The 21769-nt window shown below is 39.7% G+C and overlaps 2 protein-coding genes across 12 annotated transcripts in view; both read right to left on the minus strand.

Annotated features, from left to right (window-relative positions):
* LOC133618396 (interphotoreceptor matrix proteoglycan 2-like) overlaps nucleotides 1-6022 on the minus strand; it is an 18764-nt gene extending 12742 nt beyond the window's left edge. Inside the window, exons 1-13 of one of the 2 annotated variants that reach the window (XM_061978722.1) lie at nucleotides 5882-6022; nucleotides 5651-5818; nucleotides 5306-5472; nucleotides 5206-5234; nucleotides 3587-3619; nucleotides 3402-3457; nucleotides 1174-2678; nucleotides 953-1105; nucleotides 816-874; nucleotides 706-726; nucleotides 358-611; nucleotides 206-267; nucleotides 1-131 (exon numbers count right to left, since the gene is read on the minus strand). The exon at nucleotides 1-131 is cut by the window's left edge and continues 98 nt beyond it. In XM_061978722.1, the coding sequence (XP_061834706.1) occupies nucleotides 1-131; nucleotides 206-267; nucleotides 358-611; nucleotides 706-726; nucleotides 816-874; nucleotides 953-1105; nucleotides 1174-2678; nucleotides 3402-3457; nucleotides 3587-3619; nucleotides 5206-5234; nucleotides 5306-5472; nucleotides 5651-5818; nucleotides 5882-5960 (2717 nt within the window). In that variant the 5' untranslated portion in view covers nucleotides 5961-6022. The remainder of the gene's footprint in view (nucleotides 132-205; nucleotides 268-357; nucleotides 612-705; nucleotides 727-815; nucleotides 875-952; nucleotides 1106-1173; nucleotides 2679-3401; nucleotides 3458-3586; nucleotides 3620-5205; nucleotides 5235-5305; nucleotides 5473-5650; nucleotides 5819-5881) is intronic. The other variant, XM_061978731.1, reaches the window with a different exon arrangement.
* A 1736-nt stretch (nucleotides 6023-7758) lies between these two features.
* LOC133618415 (sentrin-specific protease 7-like) overlaps nucleotides 7759-21769 on the minus strand; it is a 32280-nt gene continuing 18269 nt past the window's right edge. For 3 of the 10 annotated variants that reach the window (XM_061978770.1, XM_061978753.1, XM_061978762.1), the window contains exons 2-21: nucleotides 21652-21736; nucleotides 21545-21588; nucleotides 21371-21478; nucleotides 16365-16468; nucleotides 14532-14665; nucleotides 14213-14462; nucleotides 13928-14139; nucleotides 13741-13774; nucleotides 13469-13669; nucleotides 9605-9828; nucleotides 9466-9530; nucleotides 9292-9408; nucleotides 9105-9224; nucleotides 8945-9037; nucleotides 8815-8882; nucleotides 8696-8736; nucleotides 8539-8582; nucleotides 8402-8470; nucleotides 8182-8332; nucleotides 7759-7982 (exon numbers count right to left, since the gene is read on the minus strand). In XM_061978770.1, coding sequence (XP_061834754.1) covers nucleotides 7854-7982; nucleotides 8182-8332; nucleotides 8402-8470; nucleotides 8539-8582; nucleotides 8696-8736; nucleotides 8815-8882; nucleotides 8945-9037; nucleotides 9105-9224; nucleotides 9292-9408; nucleotides 9466-9530; nucleotides 9605-9828; nucleotides 13469-13669; nucleotides 13741-13774; nucleotides 13928-14139; nucleotides 14213-14462; nucleotides 14532-14665; nucleotides 16365-16425 — 2013 coding nt within the window. In that variant the 5' untranslated portion in view covers nucleotides 16426-16468; nucleotides 21371-21478; nucleotides 21545-21588; nucleotides 21652-21736 and the 3' untranslated portion in view covers nucleotides 7759-7853. Of the gene's footprint in view, nucleotides 7983-8181; nucleotides 8333-8401; nucleotides 8471-8538; nucleotides 8583-8695; nucleotides 8737-8814; nucleotides 8883-8944; nucleotides 9038-9104; nucleotides 9225-9291; nucleotides 9409-9465; nucleotides 9531-9604; nucleotides 9829-13468; nucleotides 13670-13740; nucleotides 13775-13927; nucleotides 14140-14212; nucleotides 14463-14518; nucleotides 14666-16364; nucleotides 16469-21370; nucleotides 21479-21544; nucleotides 21589-21651; nucleotides 21737-21769 lie in introns of those variants that run through there. The other 7 variants (XM_061978778.1, XM_061978786.1, XM_061978795.1 and 4 more) reach the window with 6 other exon arrangements.

Below are 21769 nucleotides of genomic sequence, written 5' to 3' on the forward strand. Positions count from 1 at the left end.
GCTCCAATGTTTGTGCCTTTCCATGAGTCAAACGAGTCAAAAAGGAAGTCATCTTTCTTCAATAAAATATCACTGCTTTCCATCCCCGGACTTGTTGCATCCGGTGGCCTCTCTGCAGCAAGGACATTATCCTGTCCAAGGTGATTAGCACAAATTAATCAGCAGTGAGGACAATTGATGACAAAAAGTTGTGTTTGAAGCTCACCATGTTATCAAAGGTGTCAGGTGGTCGACTAGTAGGATTCCCTGAAGGCAACCAATTGTCAGCTAAAGGGCGCAAGTAACAAAAGAGACAATGAGACTGCTCTTCTCTTGTTTTTAAGAAATAAAACTGCTCGTGAATCAGCGTCTAGTTACCGTTCTCTGTCAAAAGCGGGTTAGAGAGTGTCCCCAGGCTGCTGTTGGTCAGGAAGTTATCTTTGCGCAGTGCTTCTGTAATGTAGTTGCGGAAGTCGGTGATGGTATATACAACAGTTGGCTGCTCGGCAGCGACAGGGTAATTCTTCTCCACCAGGTTGTTCTGCAGCGTGATGAAATCAAATGTCTCCTTCGAGATGCCACCACTGTCCACCTCCAAAGTGATGGCATAGTGGACATGAACAACCAGACCCCTGAAAAGACAAAAATACTTAAAATGAATCTGTTCTGTGACTCTTTTCTTCATATAAGTGCATCTGTCTAAGTTCTAAAAGGACGCAGACTTACCGCCCCAGGTCTTTCTGAGGCCTGACATCATAAATAAAAGATAAACATAAATTAAAAAAATGTCTCAACAAGTATATTGGTGATTTAATCCTACTCTAACAATTGTGTACCTGAAATCAATCACAAAGGCATTTTTGAAGCCTGGCACTTTCTCAAACACATCACCAATCTAGACAAAGAAACAAAGTTGCGATTGTTTATGTCTGAAGAACAATTGATCATCATTATGGGTTGCATATTATAGTACCTTGCGGGTGAAGTGTCGGACAAGCTGCTGGTATTGGAAGCTACTCGGGTCTCTGAGAGCATTGTTGTAGGTTTCTTCTTTCAGTGTAATGCTCAGCTCCACAATTTGATCCTTAAGTGGCCTCAGGAAGGTGTTGTCGATTTCATTACCCAGCTGAATGTGCACAAATAAAAATAAAAAATGGTGTTGTAGAAGAAACCTCTGGAATGCAAATAACTCACCACATTCTGCTGCTCCTGAAAGGGGAAATCTAACAAGTTGTCATGAGCCTTCAGGGCGCTCTCGGTGGGATCTGGGTAGTTGCCATTATTGTACTCGACAATGTACCTTGTGGTGGCATCACCTGTTGCTATGCTGACTGTTTCATGGACAGGCGCCTCTGTATGTATCCTGTATCTTGCTGTAACATCTGTATAGATGAGTTGGATTTTGTCAGAGAGAAGTCCTGTTGGAGTTGTCTGGGCGCTTTCTTCAAGTGGGGTGACATGATCCTCAGGTGATACAATTGGGACAAGTTGTTCGGTAACCCCATCTCCCAGAGAAAATAGTTTCGTTTTGCTTGTATTATCACCTAAAGGTGAGGAACTGGTTTCTTCTGATGGATTACCCACCTCAGATTCATCATTAAGGTTCAACATTACTTTAGGTTCCTCTGATTCAGTCCCTGCCAGTAATACATCCGATCCATCTACAATTAAATCTGTAGTGTCATCATATGACTCTGGATGTGCTTCTTCAATGTTTTCTTCTATTGGAATTTCAGTTTCAGAACCTTCTGATGTGGACTCTACTGTAACCTGTACTGCCTCACCTCTCTCTTCTGTAGTTTCAACCATAGAAGCTTCAGATGTCTTGTCGACAATTGGCAAGTCAAGGTGGGTTCTGTGTGGTTCTAGTTTATTGTCACTAACAGGGTCTACATATTTGACCTCTTGTGTTGCTATTTCCAATGGGTCAATTTCCTCTACAAGCTCTATATCAGGTGACAGTTGTGCTTCTTCTGTGTCTTTGACAACCTCTGCCCCTGCTGGTACAATGGCTGCTTCAGCTGTGGTTTCCTCCAGTTTTCCTGTATCCTCAAGAGGAGTTTCATCTTGCTTCAGAGCTGTCTCCTTGATGGATTTGGGTGAGTCTTCCACTGATGCTCCTTTGTTTGGGGCCTCTTCTTTTGCATTCTTTAGTGTTGTTGTTTCCACTTCAAGTGACTGAACTGCTTCTTCCGCCATATCAGTCACCTCTATGTGGTCCTTTACAACATGTGAGGGAATAGCTTCATCTACAGGGTGAGTGGTCACTCCACTATGATCAGACATCACAGTTGCCTCTACAATGGGAATTTCACCCGTCTCTATGTTGTGGCTAGTTTCTTCTTTAGTAGTGAGTACTAAAGTCTGGGACAAACCATCTTCTTTTCCAATATGGGTAAAAGTTGCAGCACTTTCAAGTTCTTCAGTCACGACATCTGGCTGATCAAAGCTCTCGGGGGAACCTTCCTCATTAAAGGAGGTGACCCTGGCAGAACTGTCCTCTTGTGGGACAGTCATGTCCTGGGGAGTCGGCTTAGAGATTAACTTTACCACTGTTGTGGTGCCGTCAGACTGACCTGTGGCATTAGAGCCACAGCCTCTCGGCTTGTCTGGCACAGCAGTGACTGCCGGGTCAGAGGGGAAATCCACAGGAATCTCTGTTAATTCTTCTTCAAAGACAGAGGGGGAGCTCTCTTCACCTGGAACATTCCAGTGAAACATAAAATATATGTTAATTACTTTCATAAAGTTAAGATAAATCTTGTTCTTCTTAAAAGCACAATCATAACACAGAGACGTCATACTGTAGTTCTCATCTAAACTTCGGACAGCTCCAAGACCATTTTTTGAACAAACCCCAGACCTAGTGCGTCAGCGCGCCCATGTGGGTGCAATGACCCTGATACTCGTCCAGCAGTAAGCTCGGGAACACCTCAGCGGCTGGTCCTCCATTGACCAGGCTGTGGCCTGTAAATAGGCTTAATATGCTATTCTGGGATTCCCAGCACCCACAGCTTGCTCAGATAAGACCAAATGGGGTGGAAGGTGAGTGACAGCAGAAACAGATCTCAAACCTGTAAGTACCATTCTACACCTCTCGTCTCCACAGCTCTCGTGACCAGTGTGGAATACTTTCACTTTATCACAACATGGTCACCAATCATCTCATCACCTTTCGTTTTAATGACTGAATACTAAAATATTAAAAATGTGTCACTAAAGTCTCAGATTCTAAACAGCTTGTTTAAAGCAAGTTTTAAATAAGGTAAGATTGTTTTATAAAAAAAAATTCCATGCCTCAGTGGTTGGATTTGACATTTTTGGGATTTATGGTAATCCAAATAAGACAAGAACAGGCACCAACGGGTAAGAAAAGTCGGTTTTGCATAAAAGGATCCCTTTAATACCAGGTGACAATTTACCTGGCTGAGCGCTGGTTAGAAGTCCTCCAGTATTGGCCCCTGCTGAATTTTCAGAACTGAAGGACACAAAAAAAGTACAAACACAAGAAACAAATCCTTGATCAGTTGGGTAAAAAATATTTTCAAATCAATAAAACTACAAAGAAAAAGAGGTACAGTCGGATTAATATTTGGAGATAGTATACCTGCACAAAGGTAGGCCTGAGCTGATTGGAGCACTGTAGCAGTTGAGAACACACAACACACGTTTCATCAACAACAACATAGCAAACATTTTTGTCAAATGTGGAGCCGTCCATCATACTTAAGACAAAAGTTACATATTGTCAGCCAAGACTATTTTAGAGCATCAGCCTATGAATGTTAGGCATACAGCACCTTGTATTTTGAAATTTTAGCATTTGCATTTTTAATGAAAACAGAGACAGACATACAGAAGGTAGTGTGTTGGTAGTGTAAGAACGGAAACACACTTTTTATGACTGACAACATTGCAGACTGTTATAAATCTACAATGGAGCACTTTGACAAAACACAATTTCACCCTTAAAGGCCACCATACACCTTGGTGAGGTTTATACTAATTTGGAAAATCCCTGGAAGAGGAAAACGAGGCTATGCAAGACAATAGCTTTTAGTCTGGTCTTGACAGAAACCGAAGACAAAATTTACACAGTAATGTGTTTTTCATCAGTATCTCATTATGTGTTCTCAACTGTTAAACTTAACAACCTATTTCAATTTAACCCATAACGTAATCGTTAAACTAACCCTAACCCCTAAAATAGCTACATGAGTGTCTACATGATTTTAACAAATGGGGGGATAAGTACGTGGCCGGTCTGGCCTGGATGCAATGCTAACAGCCAATAAAGTACATTCCAGCACTTGTCGTATGTCCAGTTTGGATACAGGAGCCATTACACCCCTTGCATTCAAGGAATCATTTTATTACACTACTGTATGTCAATAGTATAGCAAATAAACTAGGATATACCTTTGAGTAGTCTTTGTAGCAGCATAGAGTTAAACTTATTTGATACACAGCTATTATTGTGTAAATATCTGGCTACACAAGTGTGTAGTTTTTCATCATGATAAGGTGTCCAAACACACCTCCAAGATGACAAGGGCAGGAAGAAAGGAAGGAATATAACATCCAGCAGTGATGTCATCATGGAGGAGTGGAAGAAGATTCCAGTAACAACCTGTAGCTCTGCTCAATTCCATGCCCAAGAGGATTAAAGCAGTGCCAGAAAACAATGGTGCTCACATTACATAGTCACACCAACCACACTATTTGTGACTGTACTCACTTGTGTTGCACATTTTTACACAATAATGTTTGTGTGTTGACAATATATATGTATATATATATATATATATATACATGTATATATATATATAAATATATATATATATATATATATAGTATATATATGGCTATACACTGACTACTCTATACTGTGCATCCAAGTCCTCTTTTATGCACGCAAATATGGAGTTCCTGAGTAGCTCCGTAACGATAGTGTTTTTATTATGTGTACATAGTGTAATCATTTAGTGTGCAATATGTAGTAATATTATTACTTATTTGTTTTTTCATAGTTTTTCAATATATGTTACTTATTTTATTATTGTGTGTACATCTGCAATGCAATCACAAAATGTATACATTGTGGGATGAATAAAGTCTATGCTATCCTATCCTATAATTCCTTATTGCTTTGTGAGAGTCTAAATACAAGCACTGAGAGCATGTAAAAAGCGCATGGCTCAGTATTAACATGACATGTACACTGACCTGCTCAGGGGTGTTGCCATGCCAACTCTCTGAAAGAGACATGAAAAGCTATCTTTGAAACTTGTAGACAATGTAAAGGAGAAAAACAATGAACACTCACACTTCTAATGAGGCTTATGTGCTCCTCCGATTGACTGAAGAACCCGCCAATATCTGTGATGCTGATGGAGCCGTCTATGCAGCGGCTAACCCAGTCCTGGTACTGATCACGTTCTGGCAGCTGGTCCCAGAATATCTTGAAGGCCTCCCACACAGTCTCCTGACACACTGAAACAAAGCAGAAAAAGGTGGAGGTAAGCAGACGTGTGTGAGCCATGTTGGAGGTTTTAGCAATGACTGCAAGATCTCCGACCCCCCTGCCATGGACTGCATGTGCAGCATTTAATTTGCAAAGTGTTTTGAGACAGCTACTCCAGCATTTAAGGCCAAATGTTCAAAGACAAACCTCTGAGGTGAAAATAGTTAAGGTGGTTGGAGACCGCTTGGTCCATTGTCTCCAGACTGCAAAGTTTCACCCCGCTGGGGAACAGGAGGTTTCTTTTTCTGCGAGCCAGAGATCCGTGATGTCTGAATAGAAGCTGTAGATCTTCAGAAGAATTCTTTGTCTGCTCACCTGCGGGTTATGAGGTGAGAGGTCAATGCAGGAGAGAACACAGGTGAGTGAACATTTCCAGACCTGTATCCATGTTGACGCAGACACACATCAGCAACGTTCCTATCGTCCAGATCCACAACTGGCTACGCTTTCCCGCCATTTGGAACCAACACCGCAGCTCACGTCCTCAGCTCATGTGGAGGTTCCTGCACACTTGTCCAGACAGCCTTTGGTGACGTCGTGGCTGAACGGAACCTGCCGGGTGGCTTCATCTCAGGTGAGCAGATGGGCACTTTAATCCTATTTGCTAAGCCGTTGGGTTGGATGAGTGTCAGTGGGCAAACATTATTTACTTGACCAGGGTTTGGTGCAGTTCTCTTGTATCAAACAAAGCACACATTTTACTACTATCAACTTTCTTCATTATGTCTATTATAGGATTAATTTACTCACAAAGTACATGTTCATTTTCCACATGTGTAATTAATTTTCTCTTCTGTGTTTAACACTAGTAGTGGTGATGCTTTACTTTATTTGCAAAATGTTAATTACAAAAGGGAACATATTATGGTAACAAGAATCCTAACCCTTCCCCAAAGCTCAGCAATGACAGATGGAATGTCTGCTTCCTATAATTACCATTTACAATTAGGAAATGTTATTTATGGTCATTCAGTTTTACCACTATCATCTTCATCTTCAAATTAGTGTTTCCTAATGTGTGTCACATTTGAAATAAAGTCAATTGTAAATACTGTACAGTAAAATAGTTGAAGAAAGTACATTTCTAAACTATTTCCATGACCTAACCCCTAGAAAGAACGTAAATGTGATTCCAGCTTCCCCCTCCTCCACACATCAACAAATGCGGACATCTTTTATTGGATAATCAGATTAATAGACGGCAGGATGCAAAATCACGTCTTCTGGTCAGCTTGCCTAAAGATCACAGCATAAATACTCAGCGTCCCCCGTGGCGCTTGTTTTACTTTGAAGTCCACTGGACGCAGCCAATCAGGATCAGTATTTTAAGGACAAAGATTATTTTTGGAGTCAGGGATACAAAGCCGTTAATCTTTCCCTCCCATTGCGCAGATTAGATGAGGCTACGACAGCATCAGGACCTCGAACTCGGAACCTGCTGGGACCATAACCTTGGAGTATTCATATTAAATGTCTGACCATGGCGGTTGGATATCAGACATTACATGATTGAACATGTCAGCATCAACCCTCGTCCCTACTCAGTGGCCTGGTGGTTAGAGTGTCCGCCCTGAGATCCGTAGGTTGTGAGTTCAAACCCCGGCCAAGTCATACCAAAGACTATAAAAATGGAACCCACTACCGCCGTGCTTGGCACTCAGCATCAAGGGTTGGAATTGGGGGTTAAATCACCAAAAATGATTCCCGGGCGCGACCACCACCCACTGCTCCCCTCACCTCCCAGGGGGTGAACAAGGGGATGGGTCAAATGCAGAAAATAATTTCGCCACACCTAGTGTGTGTGTGACAATCATTGGTGCTTTAACTAAAATACAAAACATTGACTGTATGGTTTAAGAAGACACAATCTACTTTCTAATCATCTGATCCTTCTCACCAGCTTTCAGATGACTGCTCGTCAACACACATATAAACACACTTGTGTTATTGTGACCTTTGACCTCAACTGACAAATCAAAACTCCAGACAGAAAACAAAATATATTTGAAACATATGGTGACAAGAATACATATAATCACGATACTTTCACTCACAAAAATAGAATAGAATAGAATACAATAGAAAGTACTTCATTGATCTCTGGGGGAAACTCAGCACCACAGTTCGCTCACAATAGACAATAATAGTATGATAACAAAGAAAGTAGAAGCATTAAGGCTTTACATAAAATTATTTGTTGATCTGATGATATATGTGTCTTATTTTAGAGAAGTGAAAGGATTCCAAACACAATATGACTGATTGAGACTTTATTGAGTGTGAAGATGAATAAATAAAAGAACATTAAGGCAAAGAAGACCAACACTATACAGTGAATCATCAGATAAGTTTAGGCTTGTGACTGACTTTTGTGTAGCCTCATGATCAAGGATCGGATCTCCTCACGTTTCTGTCGCACACGATGTCGTGGAAACCAGTTAACCAAATGTGGAGGGAGGTCAAAGTGCACCACAGGGTTCTGGGAATTCAATGAGATGTAATTAATGTGCCATTGTGTATATTGTCTCCTACAAAATACAACATGTTGGCTTGCTAAAGAGGCCTGCAGCAAATTGACTTGTGTAAATCTGTTTGTAGTCAAGTCAGCCATATGAACTACTGTACATGTCATTAATGGTAATTTTATTGCTTCAGCTAGAAATGTTGCTGTGCATCACCTGAAGGAAGCTCTCCACGTACTGCAACAGATACAGACCGCAGTCGGTGCTGTTGTCCTGCTGTGGGACGATGCAGCTGCAGTTGTGCATGTTGTCTGAGGAGAAGACACGATGCAGCTCCCTACGCTCCTCCCACTCCACCTGCAGGTAACTGCACACACTTGCCTGTTGAGCACTTTTGTGACTGGCATAAGAAAATGTTCTGAAAGTAAACACTCACTCTCTCAGAAGCTTGCAAACATGTTCATGATGCAGTAGTTTCAGAGAGTCCATGACCAGGATACACGGCCTGCAGCAGGAGAGGAAACCAGCTAAAAAAAGTGGTCACACAGAGGCGATCCATGCGAGACGACTCACCGTGTCAACACAGTGTTCCTCGTGCAGCCTTGCTGTGTACACGCCTGCAAAACAGACACACATTTTTGCTCCCCAAACATGCAAATGCTTTTGGGCTTGCTAGCCTTTGCTTGGCTTTCTGCTACCAGCAATGATGATTTCTTTTATATGTATTTACCGGCGGCTGCTCTGATCTCAGACTGACAAGCCTGGATGTACCTAAGAGAGATGATACATCAAAGTGCCTTGCTGCTGCATTATTGGGTGTAACGGCATATCCCGTGAAAATGAGCTTACTTGTTTGCTGCTCATAATGGACACCATCCTGACCTGGGAAACAAACCACCGCCAGGAACCAGTGTGCGCTGCAGAAAGTGAGAGGTCAGGCACGAGGAGAAAGAATGATTTCAAATGAATTGTTTCTTACTCCTGATTAATGGGCACAAATAAGAAGTCTTTGTTGAAAATGTCCACATGGCGAGTCCACGTCTTCACACGCTGGTGTCTCATGTATGGATCTCTGACAAAAGAATCTTTGATTATAACATTTTAATTTCCTTATAAGACACACCATCAAGTATTCTCACTGGAAAGCAGCGACCCTTTCATCAGCGACTTGCCGTCTGCTGAGCTGTTTGAAGAAGAAACTGCTGAAGATGTGACTGCGCTCTGCCACGGCACAGCCTCCACCCTCCAGGAGGAGGAACCTGCAAGAAGACAACAGTCAGTGGAGCCATCAATACCTCCAATGACTGACACTTCTTTTTGACCCACTTGAGGTAAAAGTCGATGATGACATCATTCAGGAATTCGCCTCTTTCCAGACAGGACAAGTCTTCTTTAGTTACTGTGATACGGCCTCTGGACGGCGCTGCTGGATACTGAATCAACCTGCCCACCAAACAACGTCATACAGATGCTCCAACAACTGGCAGTTATGCGTTTTACCTGCTGGCAAATGGCAGAGCAGATGACTGTTTTATGCCTTGTCTTGCCGACGTACTAGACACCTCCTGGAACACAAACAGGATCTCACATGAAGGAGGTGGACCTCCTCTTGCATTTTCCCCTGACAAGTTAGTCTTACTGGCAACTGGCCCAGCAGATCGAGGAGGTGCTCATCCAAGGGTGGCGGACAGCTCTGAAGGAGCAACTGTCCATCACTCCAGTCCAGGGGAGAGGTCGGCTGCTCTGCTGAAGAAGCGCGGCCCTCCCTGAAGTCCGTCATCTCCAACATAGAAGCCAGCAGTGCAGCCTGCAGCTCAGAAAGCTGCTCTGTCATCACCAGCAGCAGGATGAAGCAGGCTGGACCTGCAGGAAGAAACATTCTTCACTTTTTATATTGAATATAAAACAAATGAAAAAGACACTGAGTGTTGTGTAGATCTCCACAAGGGCTAATAGACATGTCCTAAATATGACTTAAAACAATCAATTGCTGGATGGATGTGTTTTCATTCAACAAGCTCAAACAAGAAAATACTTGACCCAACTTAATACATTTTTTCGAAAGAACTAACATAAAAGCGATGCATTTTGATAGAAATGCAACTAATGATAAAACAAAGCAGTTGTTGTCAGCTGTTTCTGAGTCAGAGACCCTTTTGATCCTGGTATCCAGGGTACATTCTGGCGTGTTAACATAGTTCTTTGTTTACTTTACTTTTTGTAAACATGATTGGCAGATGGCAGCACTTATATCACCTGGAAGATTAAGTGTTACCTTCCTGTATTGCAAAATCTTTAAAAAAAAAAGAAAAGAAAAATATATATATATATATATATATATATACATATATATATATATATATACACTAATATATGTGTGTGTATATATAATATATATATACATACATATATATATATACATACATATATATATATATATACACATATACATATATATATATATATACATATATATATATATATATATATACATATATATATATATATACATACATACATACATACATACATACATACATACATATATATACATATATATATACATACATACATACATACATACATATATATATATACATATATATATATACATACATACATATATATATATATACATATATATATATATATATATATATATATATATATATATACATACATACATAGATATATATTAGAGATGTCCAATAATATCGGCCTGCCGATATTATCGGCCGATAAATGCTTTAAAAAATGTAATATCGGAAATTATCGGTATCTGTTTTTTTATTATCGGTATCGGTTTTTTTGGTTTTTTTTTTTATTAAATCAACATAAAAAACACAAGATACACTTACAATTCACACAAAAGGGTTGTTTCTTTCTGTTATTAATATTCTGGTTCCTACATTATATATCAATATATATCAATACAGTCTGCAAGGGATACAGTCCGTAAGCACACATGATCGTGCGTGCTGCTGGTCCACTAATAGTACTAACCTTTAACAGTTAATTTTACTCATTTTCATTAATTACTAGTTTCTATGTAACTGTTTTTATATTGTTTTGCTTTCTTTTTTATTCAAGAAAATGTTTTTAATTTATTTATCTTATTTTTTTTTTTTTTTTTTTTTTTAAAAGGACCTTATCTTCACCATACCTGGTTGTCCAAATTAGGCATAATAATGTGTTAATTCCACGACTGTATATATCGGTATCGGTTGATATCGGTATCGGTAATTACAGAGTTGGACAATATCGGAATATCGGCAAAAAGCCATTATCGGACATCGATATATATATATATATATATATATATATATATATATATATATATATATATATATGTGTGTGTACACTTTTGTTTTTTTTCTTGCGGCATTTATACATGTTATCGACATTTTCAAATATGACACTTTATATTTGATGACTATTTTGTTGAGACAAAATGTTAGAAATTATTAACGGTATTGTAAATCATATGCTGGACAGTACTGGCATATCGGTATAAAGGCCATCTCTACCGCTCATATATTTGATTAGTAAAAGCAGTAATTTTCATGCAATTCTTTCTAAAACGTTCTTTTAACCCAAGAAGAAAAATGTCTTCCTTAAAAATACTTGTTTTAGACTGGATGTATATATGTACAGCATTGCATGTGTAACGGAGGCCAGCCAGTGTGGCTGGTCCACTTGTACGTTGATAAAACTTACTCCCTGACAACCTCAAAAGCAGTGCTGGTTACCAGGTTGAAAGCTCAGACTTTTATTTAGCTCAGTAGCCAGGTTCGAGTCCCGGCCGGAAAAGAAATGCAGGGACCGAACCAGGCGGGTAAAACATGTATGTATGTACATTATATGTGTTGTTAGCTGTGCCCCTGCTGCTCCTCTGTTTTTCTTTTGAATCCAGTTTAAGTAGTTGTGTGACACAAATAAGGTTTGGAATAGAAACAATGGTTTTAATGTATATCTTTCACAAAGTAGGGTCTAGAACAGGGGTCCTCAAGTACAAATCTTGAAGGTCCACAAATTATTTTTTTTTAAACAGGCTGGGTCCGTTTATTATCGGTCAAGCTTATATAGTAGCAGGAGGTAGGTAGTTTAACATTTTCTTAAAATTAACAAAAATAAAATAAATATCCAATAAAATACATGAAATATTTTCTTTGAAACAAAAATAAATAAGAACTTTGAAAAAATGTGTCCTCTGCATTTGACCCATCCCTTGATCACCCCCTGGGAGGTGAGGGGAGCAGTGGGCACCAGTGGCGCTGCGCCCGGGAATCATTTTTGGTGATTTAACCCCCAATTCCAACCCTTGATGCTGAGTGCCAAGCAGGGAAGAATGCTGGTATGAGCTTTTAAACATAACCCGTTAACTGCTGCCAATCAAATGGTGAATAAGATACTCTTTAGGGTTCATATGTTTGTAAATCTGACTGTGATGAAGTCAGTGCCTCACCAGCCATCAACCTCACCGCACGTTACTGCTCTGTTGCTATTTGTTGTTGTGTCATAGATTTAACAAAAATCTTGCTTGATGTTTCATATGACTTTTTCAGCCTCGTGATTTCTTTTTTTCTTAGCTCTGAATCATGAGGAAATGTCTCTTCAAATTCGCGGTGCTCTTTCAGATAGTGACGTTTCAGATTTTCACTTTTCACCAGAGCAACAGTACTGTTGCATATTAGACACATTGGTCTGGTACTTGCAGTAGGTAGGATGAAACATATTGCTCTGTCCATTCTTCCTTGAAACGTCGGTTTTCCCTGTCCACCTTTCTTTTACCAGCCTGAGCCAACTTGGAGCATGCCATTGTGATTTGATTGACATTCAGTGACTGACGAGTGAACAGTTAGCGAAGTAGCGATACGAGACAACTGTGTGCCTGCAGCGTAAGGTTCCATGCACTGTGCACTGCACATGTGTATGACCCAGGTGGTAACAGCCTATCAGCGCGTCGTTGTGACAGAGATGACAACCCATACCCCGGAATCAGCCAATCAGAGTGGCGTTCTCTCGCTCTCACTCCGTCTCTCTCTCTGAGAGAGAGAGAGAGAGAGAGAGAGAGAGAGAGAGAGAGAGAGAGAGAGAGAGAGAGAGACGGAGTGAGTGAGACACGAGAAGTGTAAACGAAACGTGGAGATATTTGACTAAAAACAACAAAGAACGTTGACTTGCGCTAGCGATAACTCACAGATGAATACAATTATTATATTTTTTTATAATAATTATAATTATAATTTAAAAAAAATATATATTTTTTTTTTTTTACTATAATTCGTGCTGGGTCCAGACGGACACGTCACTGGGTCCGGACATGGACCGCGGTCCGCCTGTTGAGGATCACTGGTCTAGAAAAAATATCAGCTTACATTGCCGACCATTCACTGTGGTGGCCTTTAATGGTCAAAAAGCCTTGCTATATTTAGAACTTGTAATGTGGAACTGTCAGTTTGAAATAACATTTTAAACTTAAGTGGGTTATAATTTTAACAACCTTTGGCAGTAGAGTTGTGAAGGATAGCCATCTCTCGCTGTAGCATGTTGGCCTGAGCGTCCGTCACCCACAGAATGAGCAGCGAGTGGGCCAGCCCTTCCAGTTCATCAAGCAAAGTCCCGCCTCGAACTATATCACCGTCCCATAAACCATAACCTCGCACCTGTGACGCCACAACACTGACCTCGCCTTCTTCTTTTCCTGTTGGACAGACACTGACACATCACTTAGCAACACACAGTTGTAGGGAAAACAAATCTCAAGTTTAGTACCTTTTAGAGGTAGAAGGATTCCACTTGACGTAATCTAGACACAAAGACACAATGTGTCATTAGGTGCACATTTGTTCCCAAAAGGACACACCGGTTCTAATTGCTTAAAAAATTAATTGAGTGTATATCCTGTTCCCGAAAGAAATCTGGTTTTAAAGTGCTGTAAAAGTGAAACGTGGCATGTCACCATCATCTTTCCGTTGGCATCAGCACGTGTCAGGCCGCAGTGAAGCAACAAAAAGTCCAGTTCCAGGAAGGAAGGCGGCTCTGAGACCACGTCTCGCCTTGGGAGAGAGTGTCTTCCTGCAAACTGATGAGGAATTTTATTCTGACCGGTTTTGTCCATCTGGCTGCTCTCATCACCTTCATCCTGCTCGTCTTCCTCACTCGATAAGACGACTGGAAGGAACGTTAAGTTTCTTAAAGAGACGATTGTTGCAAGAACGTAAGAAGCAGAGTTTGCTTAACTCACTTGGCTCCAACTGGGGTTGCTTCCTTCGACCAGAATGCAGGCCAACTACCCTGCTGGTTTTCTTTCTCTGTCTGAAGGCCATCCACTTCCTCCTCTCTTCCTCCCCCAGTTCCTCATTTGCCTTGGAGGACTTCCTGTTGTCCGTTACCCCACTAGATGTTGCTTCCATTGAGGAGGGGGAATGTCTGTAGTTGTTTGAATAAGATGCTTTGTTTGTAGCAGGACAGTCTGCATGGCTATCTGATGCAGACTGAGAAGAAGCAAGATACTTTATATTTACTGGAGCACAGAAAAGGTATTAATAACCTTTGAACTTCACCTCCTGCATATAATCAGCTCTTGTCCATGTTTTGTGTCCCGGCAAGGGGAAAGTCAAGCTCCCATCTTGCACGTGTCCTCTTAGCTCAGCAAGAGAGTCCCGCGCCTCCACTGATACACTTTTACGGAGCAAACCTGTAGGGACAAATATCTACATTGATCTTTTCCTAGTCTTATTGCCTCAGTACATTTTTTCTTAGTATAGTACATGGTGTCCCAAAACATTTGACACCATATTAGTCAGAAACAGCCAATTTTCATTCCAATGAACTCAAATGTAAACAAGATTTTTAAAATTGTGACTAATTTTAATGTTATACTTGTAGTGTATTTTTTCTTTTTTTCTATGTGCTATAAGGAAATGACTTTTTTGTATGTCTTCTACAATCATAGACAACAAATGAAGAGAAATATAATCTTGGGGAAAAATGTTACTTAATATATGTGTATGTGCTGCGTACAACACTTACAACCTTTAGCATATCAGTATGTGGAGTTTAATTATGGAATAGATTAAGCAAAGAAGTCGAACAATGCACTACCGTAATATGATCCCGTTGAAGAAACCGTTCAAACTCAAACTGTTTACAAAGCACAAGGAAGAACAATTCTGATAAATGAGACATAATCTACCATCTATTACATATTCAGGAAATTAGGTGAATCACAATGTATTAAGAACTGTCTATTCCTTTATAGTCACGTGAACTTATTATCAATTTATTTATTGGTTTGTTTGTGTTACAGGAAGTGAAAAAAATTGTTACCAATCGCTATTATTTCGAAATAAACTAATACCACTTATTTTTATAGGGTTTGCCCTGGACATGTATTTACTCAGATATTCCTATTTTAAATCATGTCACAGTATTTGGGATAACCTGTACATCAACTTCTATTTTTCAAGATCTAAATGTGTCAATAACATATTAGGAATGTAGCTATAGATTATTTTAGTAATCGACAAATCTATAGAGTTTTTCACTAATTGGAGAAATCACACTTTAGCCTTAATGTGCATTTTAGAAAATATATTTTTCTGCTTGCCATTACCTTCATTCTTTTTTCTAATAAATGGACATCATCAACATTGGAAATTGCACTTTTAACATGAGTGCATTAATATCATATACTGTATATACATACACTATATTGCCAAAAGTATTTGGTGTATGTAGTGTATATACATTCATACACATATTGCCAAAAGCTTTTAGAAGAATGGTCGAAAATTCCTATAAACACTCCGCAAACTAGTGGACAGCCTTCCCAGAAGAGTTGAAGCTGTAATAGCTGCAAAAGGTGCACCGACATCATATTGAACCCTATGGGTTAGGAATGGGATGGCACTTCAAGTTCATATGTGAGTCAAGGCAGGTGGCCAAATACTTTCGGCAATATAGTGTAAATATATATATATATATATATGTATTTATTTTGAACTCTTCGTTGTTCGCCGCAACACAAATCACGGCACCTACACACAACCGCTCTCATATGCACTCTGGAAACTATGTCTGTGTTTAAAGTTCCTGCCACTCCATACACCTGGATTTTATTAAATTGTATTAGTTATAATCAAAGCAACTGAATTTGAATCAAATATTTTTTCTTATCGAATTAATCGATAAATCGTTGCAGCACTAGAACATGTTAGAAATTGAGATCTGAACAAGGATCTTCTAAACCACAAGGACAAAATAACAATTAAACTATTGAAGACATCATCAAAATGGATACTTGCCCTGCAACTTCAAACAAATCCCCACTTCATGCTCTAAGGTTGTATGTTGTCTCTCGTGATATGCAGACATTGAACAGACAAAATGCACACCTGTTCTTCCCTCACTTATATGGTCACTCTTGAGTGTTGGAGAGAGGCGCTCTGAATCCATTGAAGGTTGCAGAAGCTGATCTGAGGCACTCTGCGGCCGCCATCTGGTGGACGAGATGCACAACAGCTGCTTCATTTGAAATAATTACAACTGATTCTTAGTGTAGTGGTTCACTCAGCTGCCTTCCATACAGAGCTGTGTATAGAGAGTATGGACAACTCGGTTTCAGAAGATATCCCAAATGATTGGTCAAAACCCCCTTGCGTGACTACAGGGCGCCACATTGAACACCAGTTTGGAGCCGTCGCAAAGCCACACTACATTTCCTCATTAGACAATTATTTTTTACTCAATATTTTTTTGCCATGTAAACATGCCCTTTTGTACGGCATATTAATCGCCACAAAAACTGGAAAATACACTTTTTAATCAGGAAACAATTAAAAAAATAGTTTAAAAGGTTTAATGAAATAATAAATTAACATCATACTAGAAATACAAATGACACGTGTTCGGAAATTAATGACTGACTTTAGATGTCATGTAAGGATTTTTGGTAAAAATGCCAATAAGCCCTTTTAATGGAAACAAAAACTGCTGAGTCAATTTAACATCTTAAATAGATTGTATTTTACACCCTCTAAGTTGTTTAAAATGGGTATAGTAGATACCAAGTTATGTATAGAGTGTTAGGCAGCTAAAATACCTATTGTTTCATTTACTGTGGGAATGTCAGTGAAAAAAACATAGGTCACTTTAAGTGCATCTGGAGAATTGCTAATGATAGCCAAGTTAGCTTATGTGTGAAGGGGTTGTGTATGAAACAAGCTCAGCTTCCTTGTTTACATAACATGGTGTCAGAGTTAAGGACTACGCGCCTACAGAGACCAAAGAATGGCACAGTTTGATTTAGTCGTACAAGTGCAGTGTCCTCTAAGAGGCAGCGCTTTTCACGCTTTTGGATATTAGAAGACCTCTTGTATCCAGTTTGAAAGCCAGAGACGAAGAAAAGAAAATACATTTTTCAATGTCTATGAACATCAAATGTAATGCTTTTTAATAATAGTGCTGATCAGATGAATCCTCATGAGACATTGAACCACTTGAGCCAATTGGTTCTAGAATTTCTCAAAGCTTCAATGCATGCTTCGGCACAAGACTCTACCTACTGGTCAAATGTATAATTACAAACAGCTGCAGCTTAACCACATAATGTGTGACGCATTGACATGTTGCGTCTATTATGGCTCTTCGAAATGACAATGAATCAGAATAAATGTTTGACAAAATGGTTTTCCTAAGTAAATCAACAAAGTATGATAAAATATGTTTTATGTGTTATATATGTACATATATTGTGTGTTTGTATTTTGCCAACATGATAGAATCATATGATAGGGCAGGTTGTATGTTTTTCTGTTACCTTGAGAAAATGGCATAGAGACATAATATAATGTAACTTGGATAATGACATAACAGAGGAGATTTAGTTCATTTTTATTTTTGGTTTTAGGCTATTCTTTAGGCATGGCAATTTAATGTTTATTAAATGGACATCAAGTTTGCCGTTTGGATTCTGTTTGTCGTCCTTCTTTGATTCTAGCGGCATTTTTAAAAAACTATTTTTATTTTCTATCTATATTCCACAATGACCACAAGTCTCAAAAGCTCACATTTTCAATGGAGCTTGGGCGGTTTATGAGTTGTCGAATCCCCCGGCAAATCTGAACCGCATCCCGAAACGGTCACGTGGTACAAGCGGGCAGCGAGGTTTCGGAGAAACGTCCCCTCCATTACTCGACACATGCCTCGAAGCCTCAGCACATTTGGTCCCATCACTAATTTAAAGCCTTAATTTTCGCAAAATCTATCTACAGTGTTGATAGGTTTTCAATGTAGTGAGTCCCCGGGACCCACAGGTGGTTTGTTGAGTCAATGGGTCCCAACTACTCAGTTAACATTTTTTATTTCTCTATTGAGGGTTAAACTCCTTTGACGGCGGTATGATATGGTTATAATAAACGGTTGTATTCATGTATGTTCAAAATGTATCTGAAATTAAATACAATTCCAAATAACACAGTGGCATGACATATGACATTCAAATCAAACATTTTTTGTAGCAACATAAATAGCACCAATTAATAAAATTCAAATAACAAAATGGTGTCTCTATGGTCTGTAGTACCAAACTAAAATTTCAATAGTGCTGATTTTAACAAATGAACAAAACATTCTCATCACCAAAACAGTCAAAAAAAGAAGTGTCACCAAAATCTTTTCATCTGAACATCAACTAAATTTAGAATTTTATCAGTCACTGTGAAACCTTTCGTGCAGGGGTCTCAAACTCAATTTACCTGGGTGCCACTGGATGCAGAAACTGGGTGAGGCTGGGCCGCAAGAAAAGATTTCTTTAAAAAAATCTAACATGCACTTTTTAATGAATTCACCTTCTTTGAATGGCTTTCCCGCCCTAGTAACCATCTCACTCACCATGTAGCTAGCTTTGACTGCTGCATCGCTCTTTTCGCTTGCTTTCTTGACGAAATCTTGTTGCCTCAGTAGACTGGTTTTAAAATTTGCAACCCGGTTTACTCTCTCATCTCCCTGGTATTTTGCATACTCTTCAGCATGTCTAGTTGTATAATGACGTTTCAAATTGTATTCCTTGTGCACCGCAACTTTCTCTGTATCAACTACAGAAAAGAGCTACAAGGATTATTCATAAAGTAGATTACTTAGAACACACTAACATATTATTTATTAATTTGGGTTTATTGAAATTACAGGAGCTAGTAAAGTTACAGACAGTATGTGTCATGTTTAAGGCTAAAAGTAAAACATTACCAGCAAATTTACAAAAAATGTTTGTCATCACTTCTGAGAAGGAAGAGCATAGAAGAAAAGGTCATTTCCAACATCAGTATTCAAGGACAACTTTAAAACAAATGTGCATATCAGTGGTGGGGGTTAAACTATGGAATTCTCTTTACAATGAGATAAAAGATTGTAAAAATATATTCCAACAGAAAAAATATATAAAGACAGAACAATAAGATCATATAGACAGCCATAATTGTTTACATTTTGCTTTATATTTATTATTTTATGTCTGGTTTTGTATCATCGCCGTGGAGTTTACAGTTACAGTAGCACAATTAGCCCCGAACGGGCTAACATCACCACTAACGTGTTACATGTCTGATTCGCCCAGCGACTCTCTGTCGGAGTATCAGCGCTGGGGTCCAGTGCACCACAGTTTTGTATTGTCGCTCGGTCCTTCGGCGGAGTGCTTTGGAAGCTACCGGACAGCTCGTCTTCCCCGCCCGGACTGTTTACAGCGGGGGCGGGAGCGAGTGAGGGAGACAGGGAGGGAGGGAGGAAGAGCGTGTGCGGGTGTCGTGGAAAAGCGGCAAAATGTTTTCTCTGCTTGCATCACGCAAGTGACGTCAATGCATACTTGCCAACCTTGAGACCTCCGAATTCGGGAGATGGGGGGGTGTTGAGGTGTGTGTGTGTGTGTGTGTGTGTGTGTGAGAGGGGGGGGGGGTTAGGTGGGCGGGGTTGGGGGTTGCGGGGGTGTTTTTGTAGCCATGAAGAGTTAGGGCTGCAAAGGATTCTGGGTATTTGTTCTGTTGTGTTTATGTTGTGTTTAGGTGCGGATGTTCTCCCGAAATGTGTTTGTCATTCTTGTTTGGTGTGGGTTCACAGTGTGGCGCATATTTGTAACAGTGTTAAAAAATAAATTAAATAAAATATGACCACCCTCAGTGTGACATGTATGGCTGTTCCTCAAGTATGTCATGCAATAAGTCGCATGTGACTGCAGTAGCCTCATTCATGTATATGGGCTGACATGCTGTTAGTATGGAGAAAAAGATGATGCGGTGAAAAGTTTCTAGAGGACATTAAAGGCAGTGTCATCACGGCACACCTGTCGTGAGCCTTAAACCACACCGTGATTGGTAGCTTCCTTCGGCTCCGCACACAACGCTGTCAAGCGCCATTCATTTAAAACTCGCGGGCCGCATTAACATTAAACTTTCATATTAAGGTGGGGGCCGTCTCGCGGGCCACAATTGGCCCCTTTGAGACCCCTGCTTTAGTGTATTTAGCTACTGTATTCACACAAAAATGAAACATAACTAACACAGTGGAGAAAAAAAACGAGAAAATCTAATCTCGTTGGAAGACTATGTATGCGCAGATGCCGTTTGGGCATAAAATGTCATTTTCATCACCACCACCGTATTATGTTTTATTTATTTCATTACAGCCCGTCCTCTAATCGTTAAAACTTAATAGACATGAATGAGCACAGCATGGAGCAATAGAAACGTTGGTTTATTTCCTATGAAGTCTGTATTTTTAATTGTCGAAATGAAATCAGCGGTGACAGGCTAGTTATTTCTGTAGCGGCTAAATTAGCAGGTCGCAATACTTCGTACAGGAGATCACGTCTGCGACGAGTAGATGCGCAGAGGGTTGAAACAGTGCTTGTCAAGCCTGCTAACAAGGTTTCTGTTGCCAGTTACTGTGTGATAGTTTAATGTTCACAATGCATCTTTTTTTTAATGGGAAAAAAATGGTTGCGTCCGCGGGACACATGGATAGTAGTTTTAGTGCATCCTTTCAGATTTTAATGCGTCAGGGATGACACGTACCTAGCAACATCACTGTATTAAATGATCTTTAATGATTTTTAAAGATCCACGGAAACCCTGTCCCTATTAGAAAACAAGATGTGCAAAAAGTAGTGAAACATTGAACAGTTGGACGTGTCCATTCAAAACTTAGAGAAGGTCAAATTAACTTCACTTCTAAAGGTTATAGCGATTTTTAGGTCAAGGAAGCCAAATATCCCTAATCTATCTCCCTTTTAAATTGATGAAATGAATTTAATCATGTAAATCTTCAGATTAATTGTTTGTGAAATGTATTAAACTACATGATATGTTTTGGCAAACTTTTCAGCTGTGGTGTACAGACAAGGATGCCTCACCCATGTAACAGAGAAATTGACTCTTCATGTGTCGGTTGATTGGCTGTGTCCGTTAGTAGCTCAGTCTCCTCAGTTCCAACTGTTTTGGCTGCTTCTTTGAAAAACACACTGACAAAGCAGAAGAAACACTTAGGTCCTGTCAATCAATGAGACGCCCACTAACGCTCTACTAACCTGTGTCAACGGCTTGGTGAGGTTCTACAGTGGGCCATTCTACCCTAGACACAAAACAAATATAAACAGAGTTCTGAATACTTAAATAACTTAACAAAAAGCCTCACCTTGATGTTAAGGGGATTCCCAGGGGAGGGCAAACGTTGGTGGGCAGAGTCAGTTGTTATCTTTTAAAAAGGAGACGCTATCAATCTGAAAAAATAATTAAAATAAAATACTGCTAAA

The sequence above is a fragment of the Nerophis lumbriciformis genome, linkage group LG01, assembly GCF_033978685.3.
Source record: "Nerophis lumbriciformis linkage group LG01, RoL_Nlum_v2.1, whole genome shotgun sequence".
In the NCBI taxonomy this organism is placed as follows: domain Eukaryota; kingdom Metazoa; phylum Chordata; class Actinopteri; order Syngnathiformes; family Syngnathidae; genus Nerophis; species Nerophis lumbriciformis.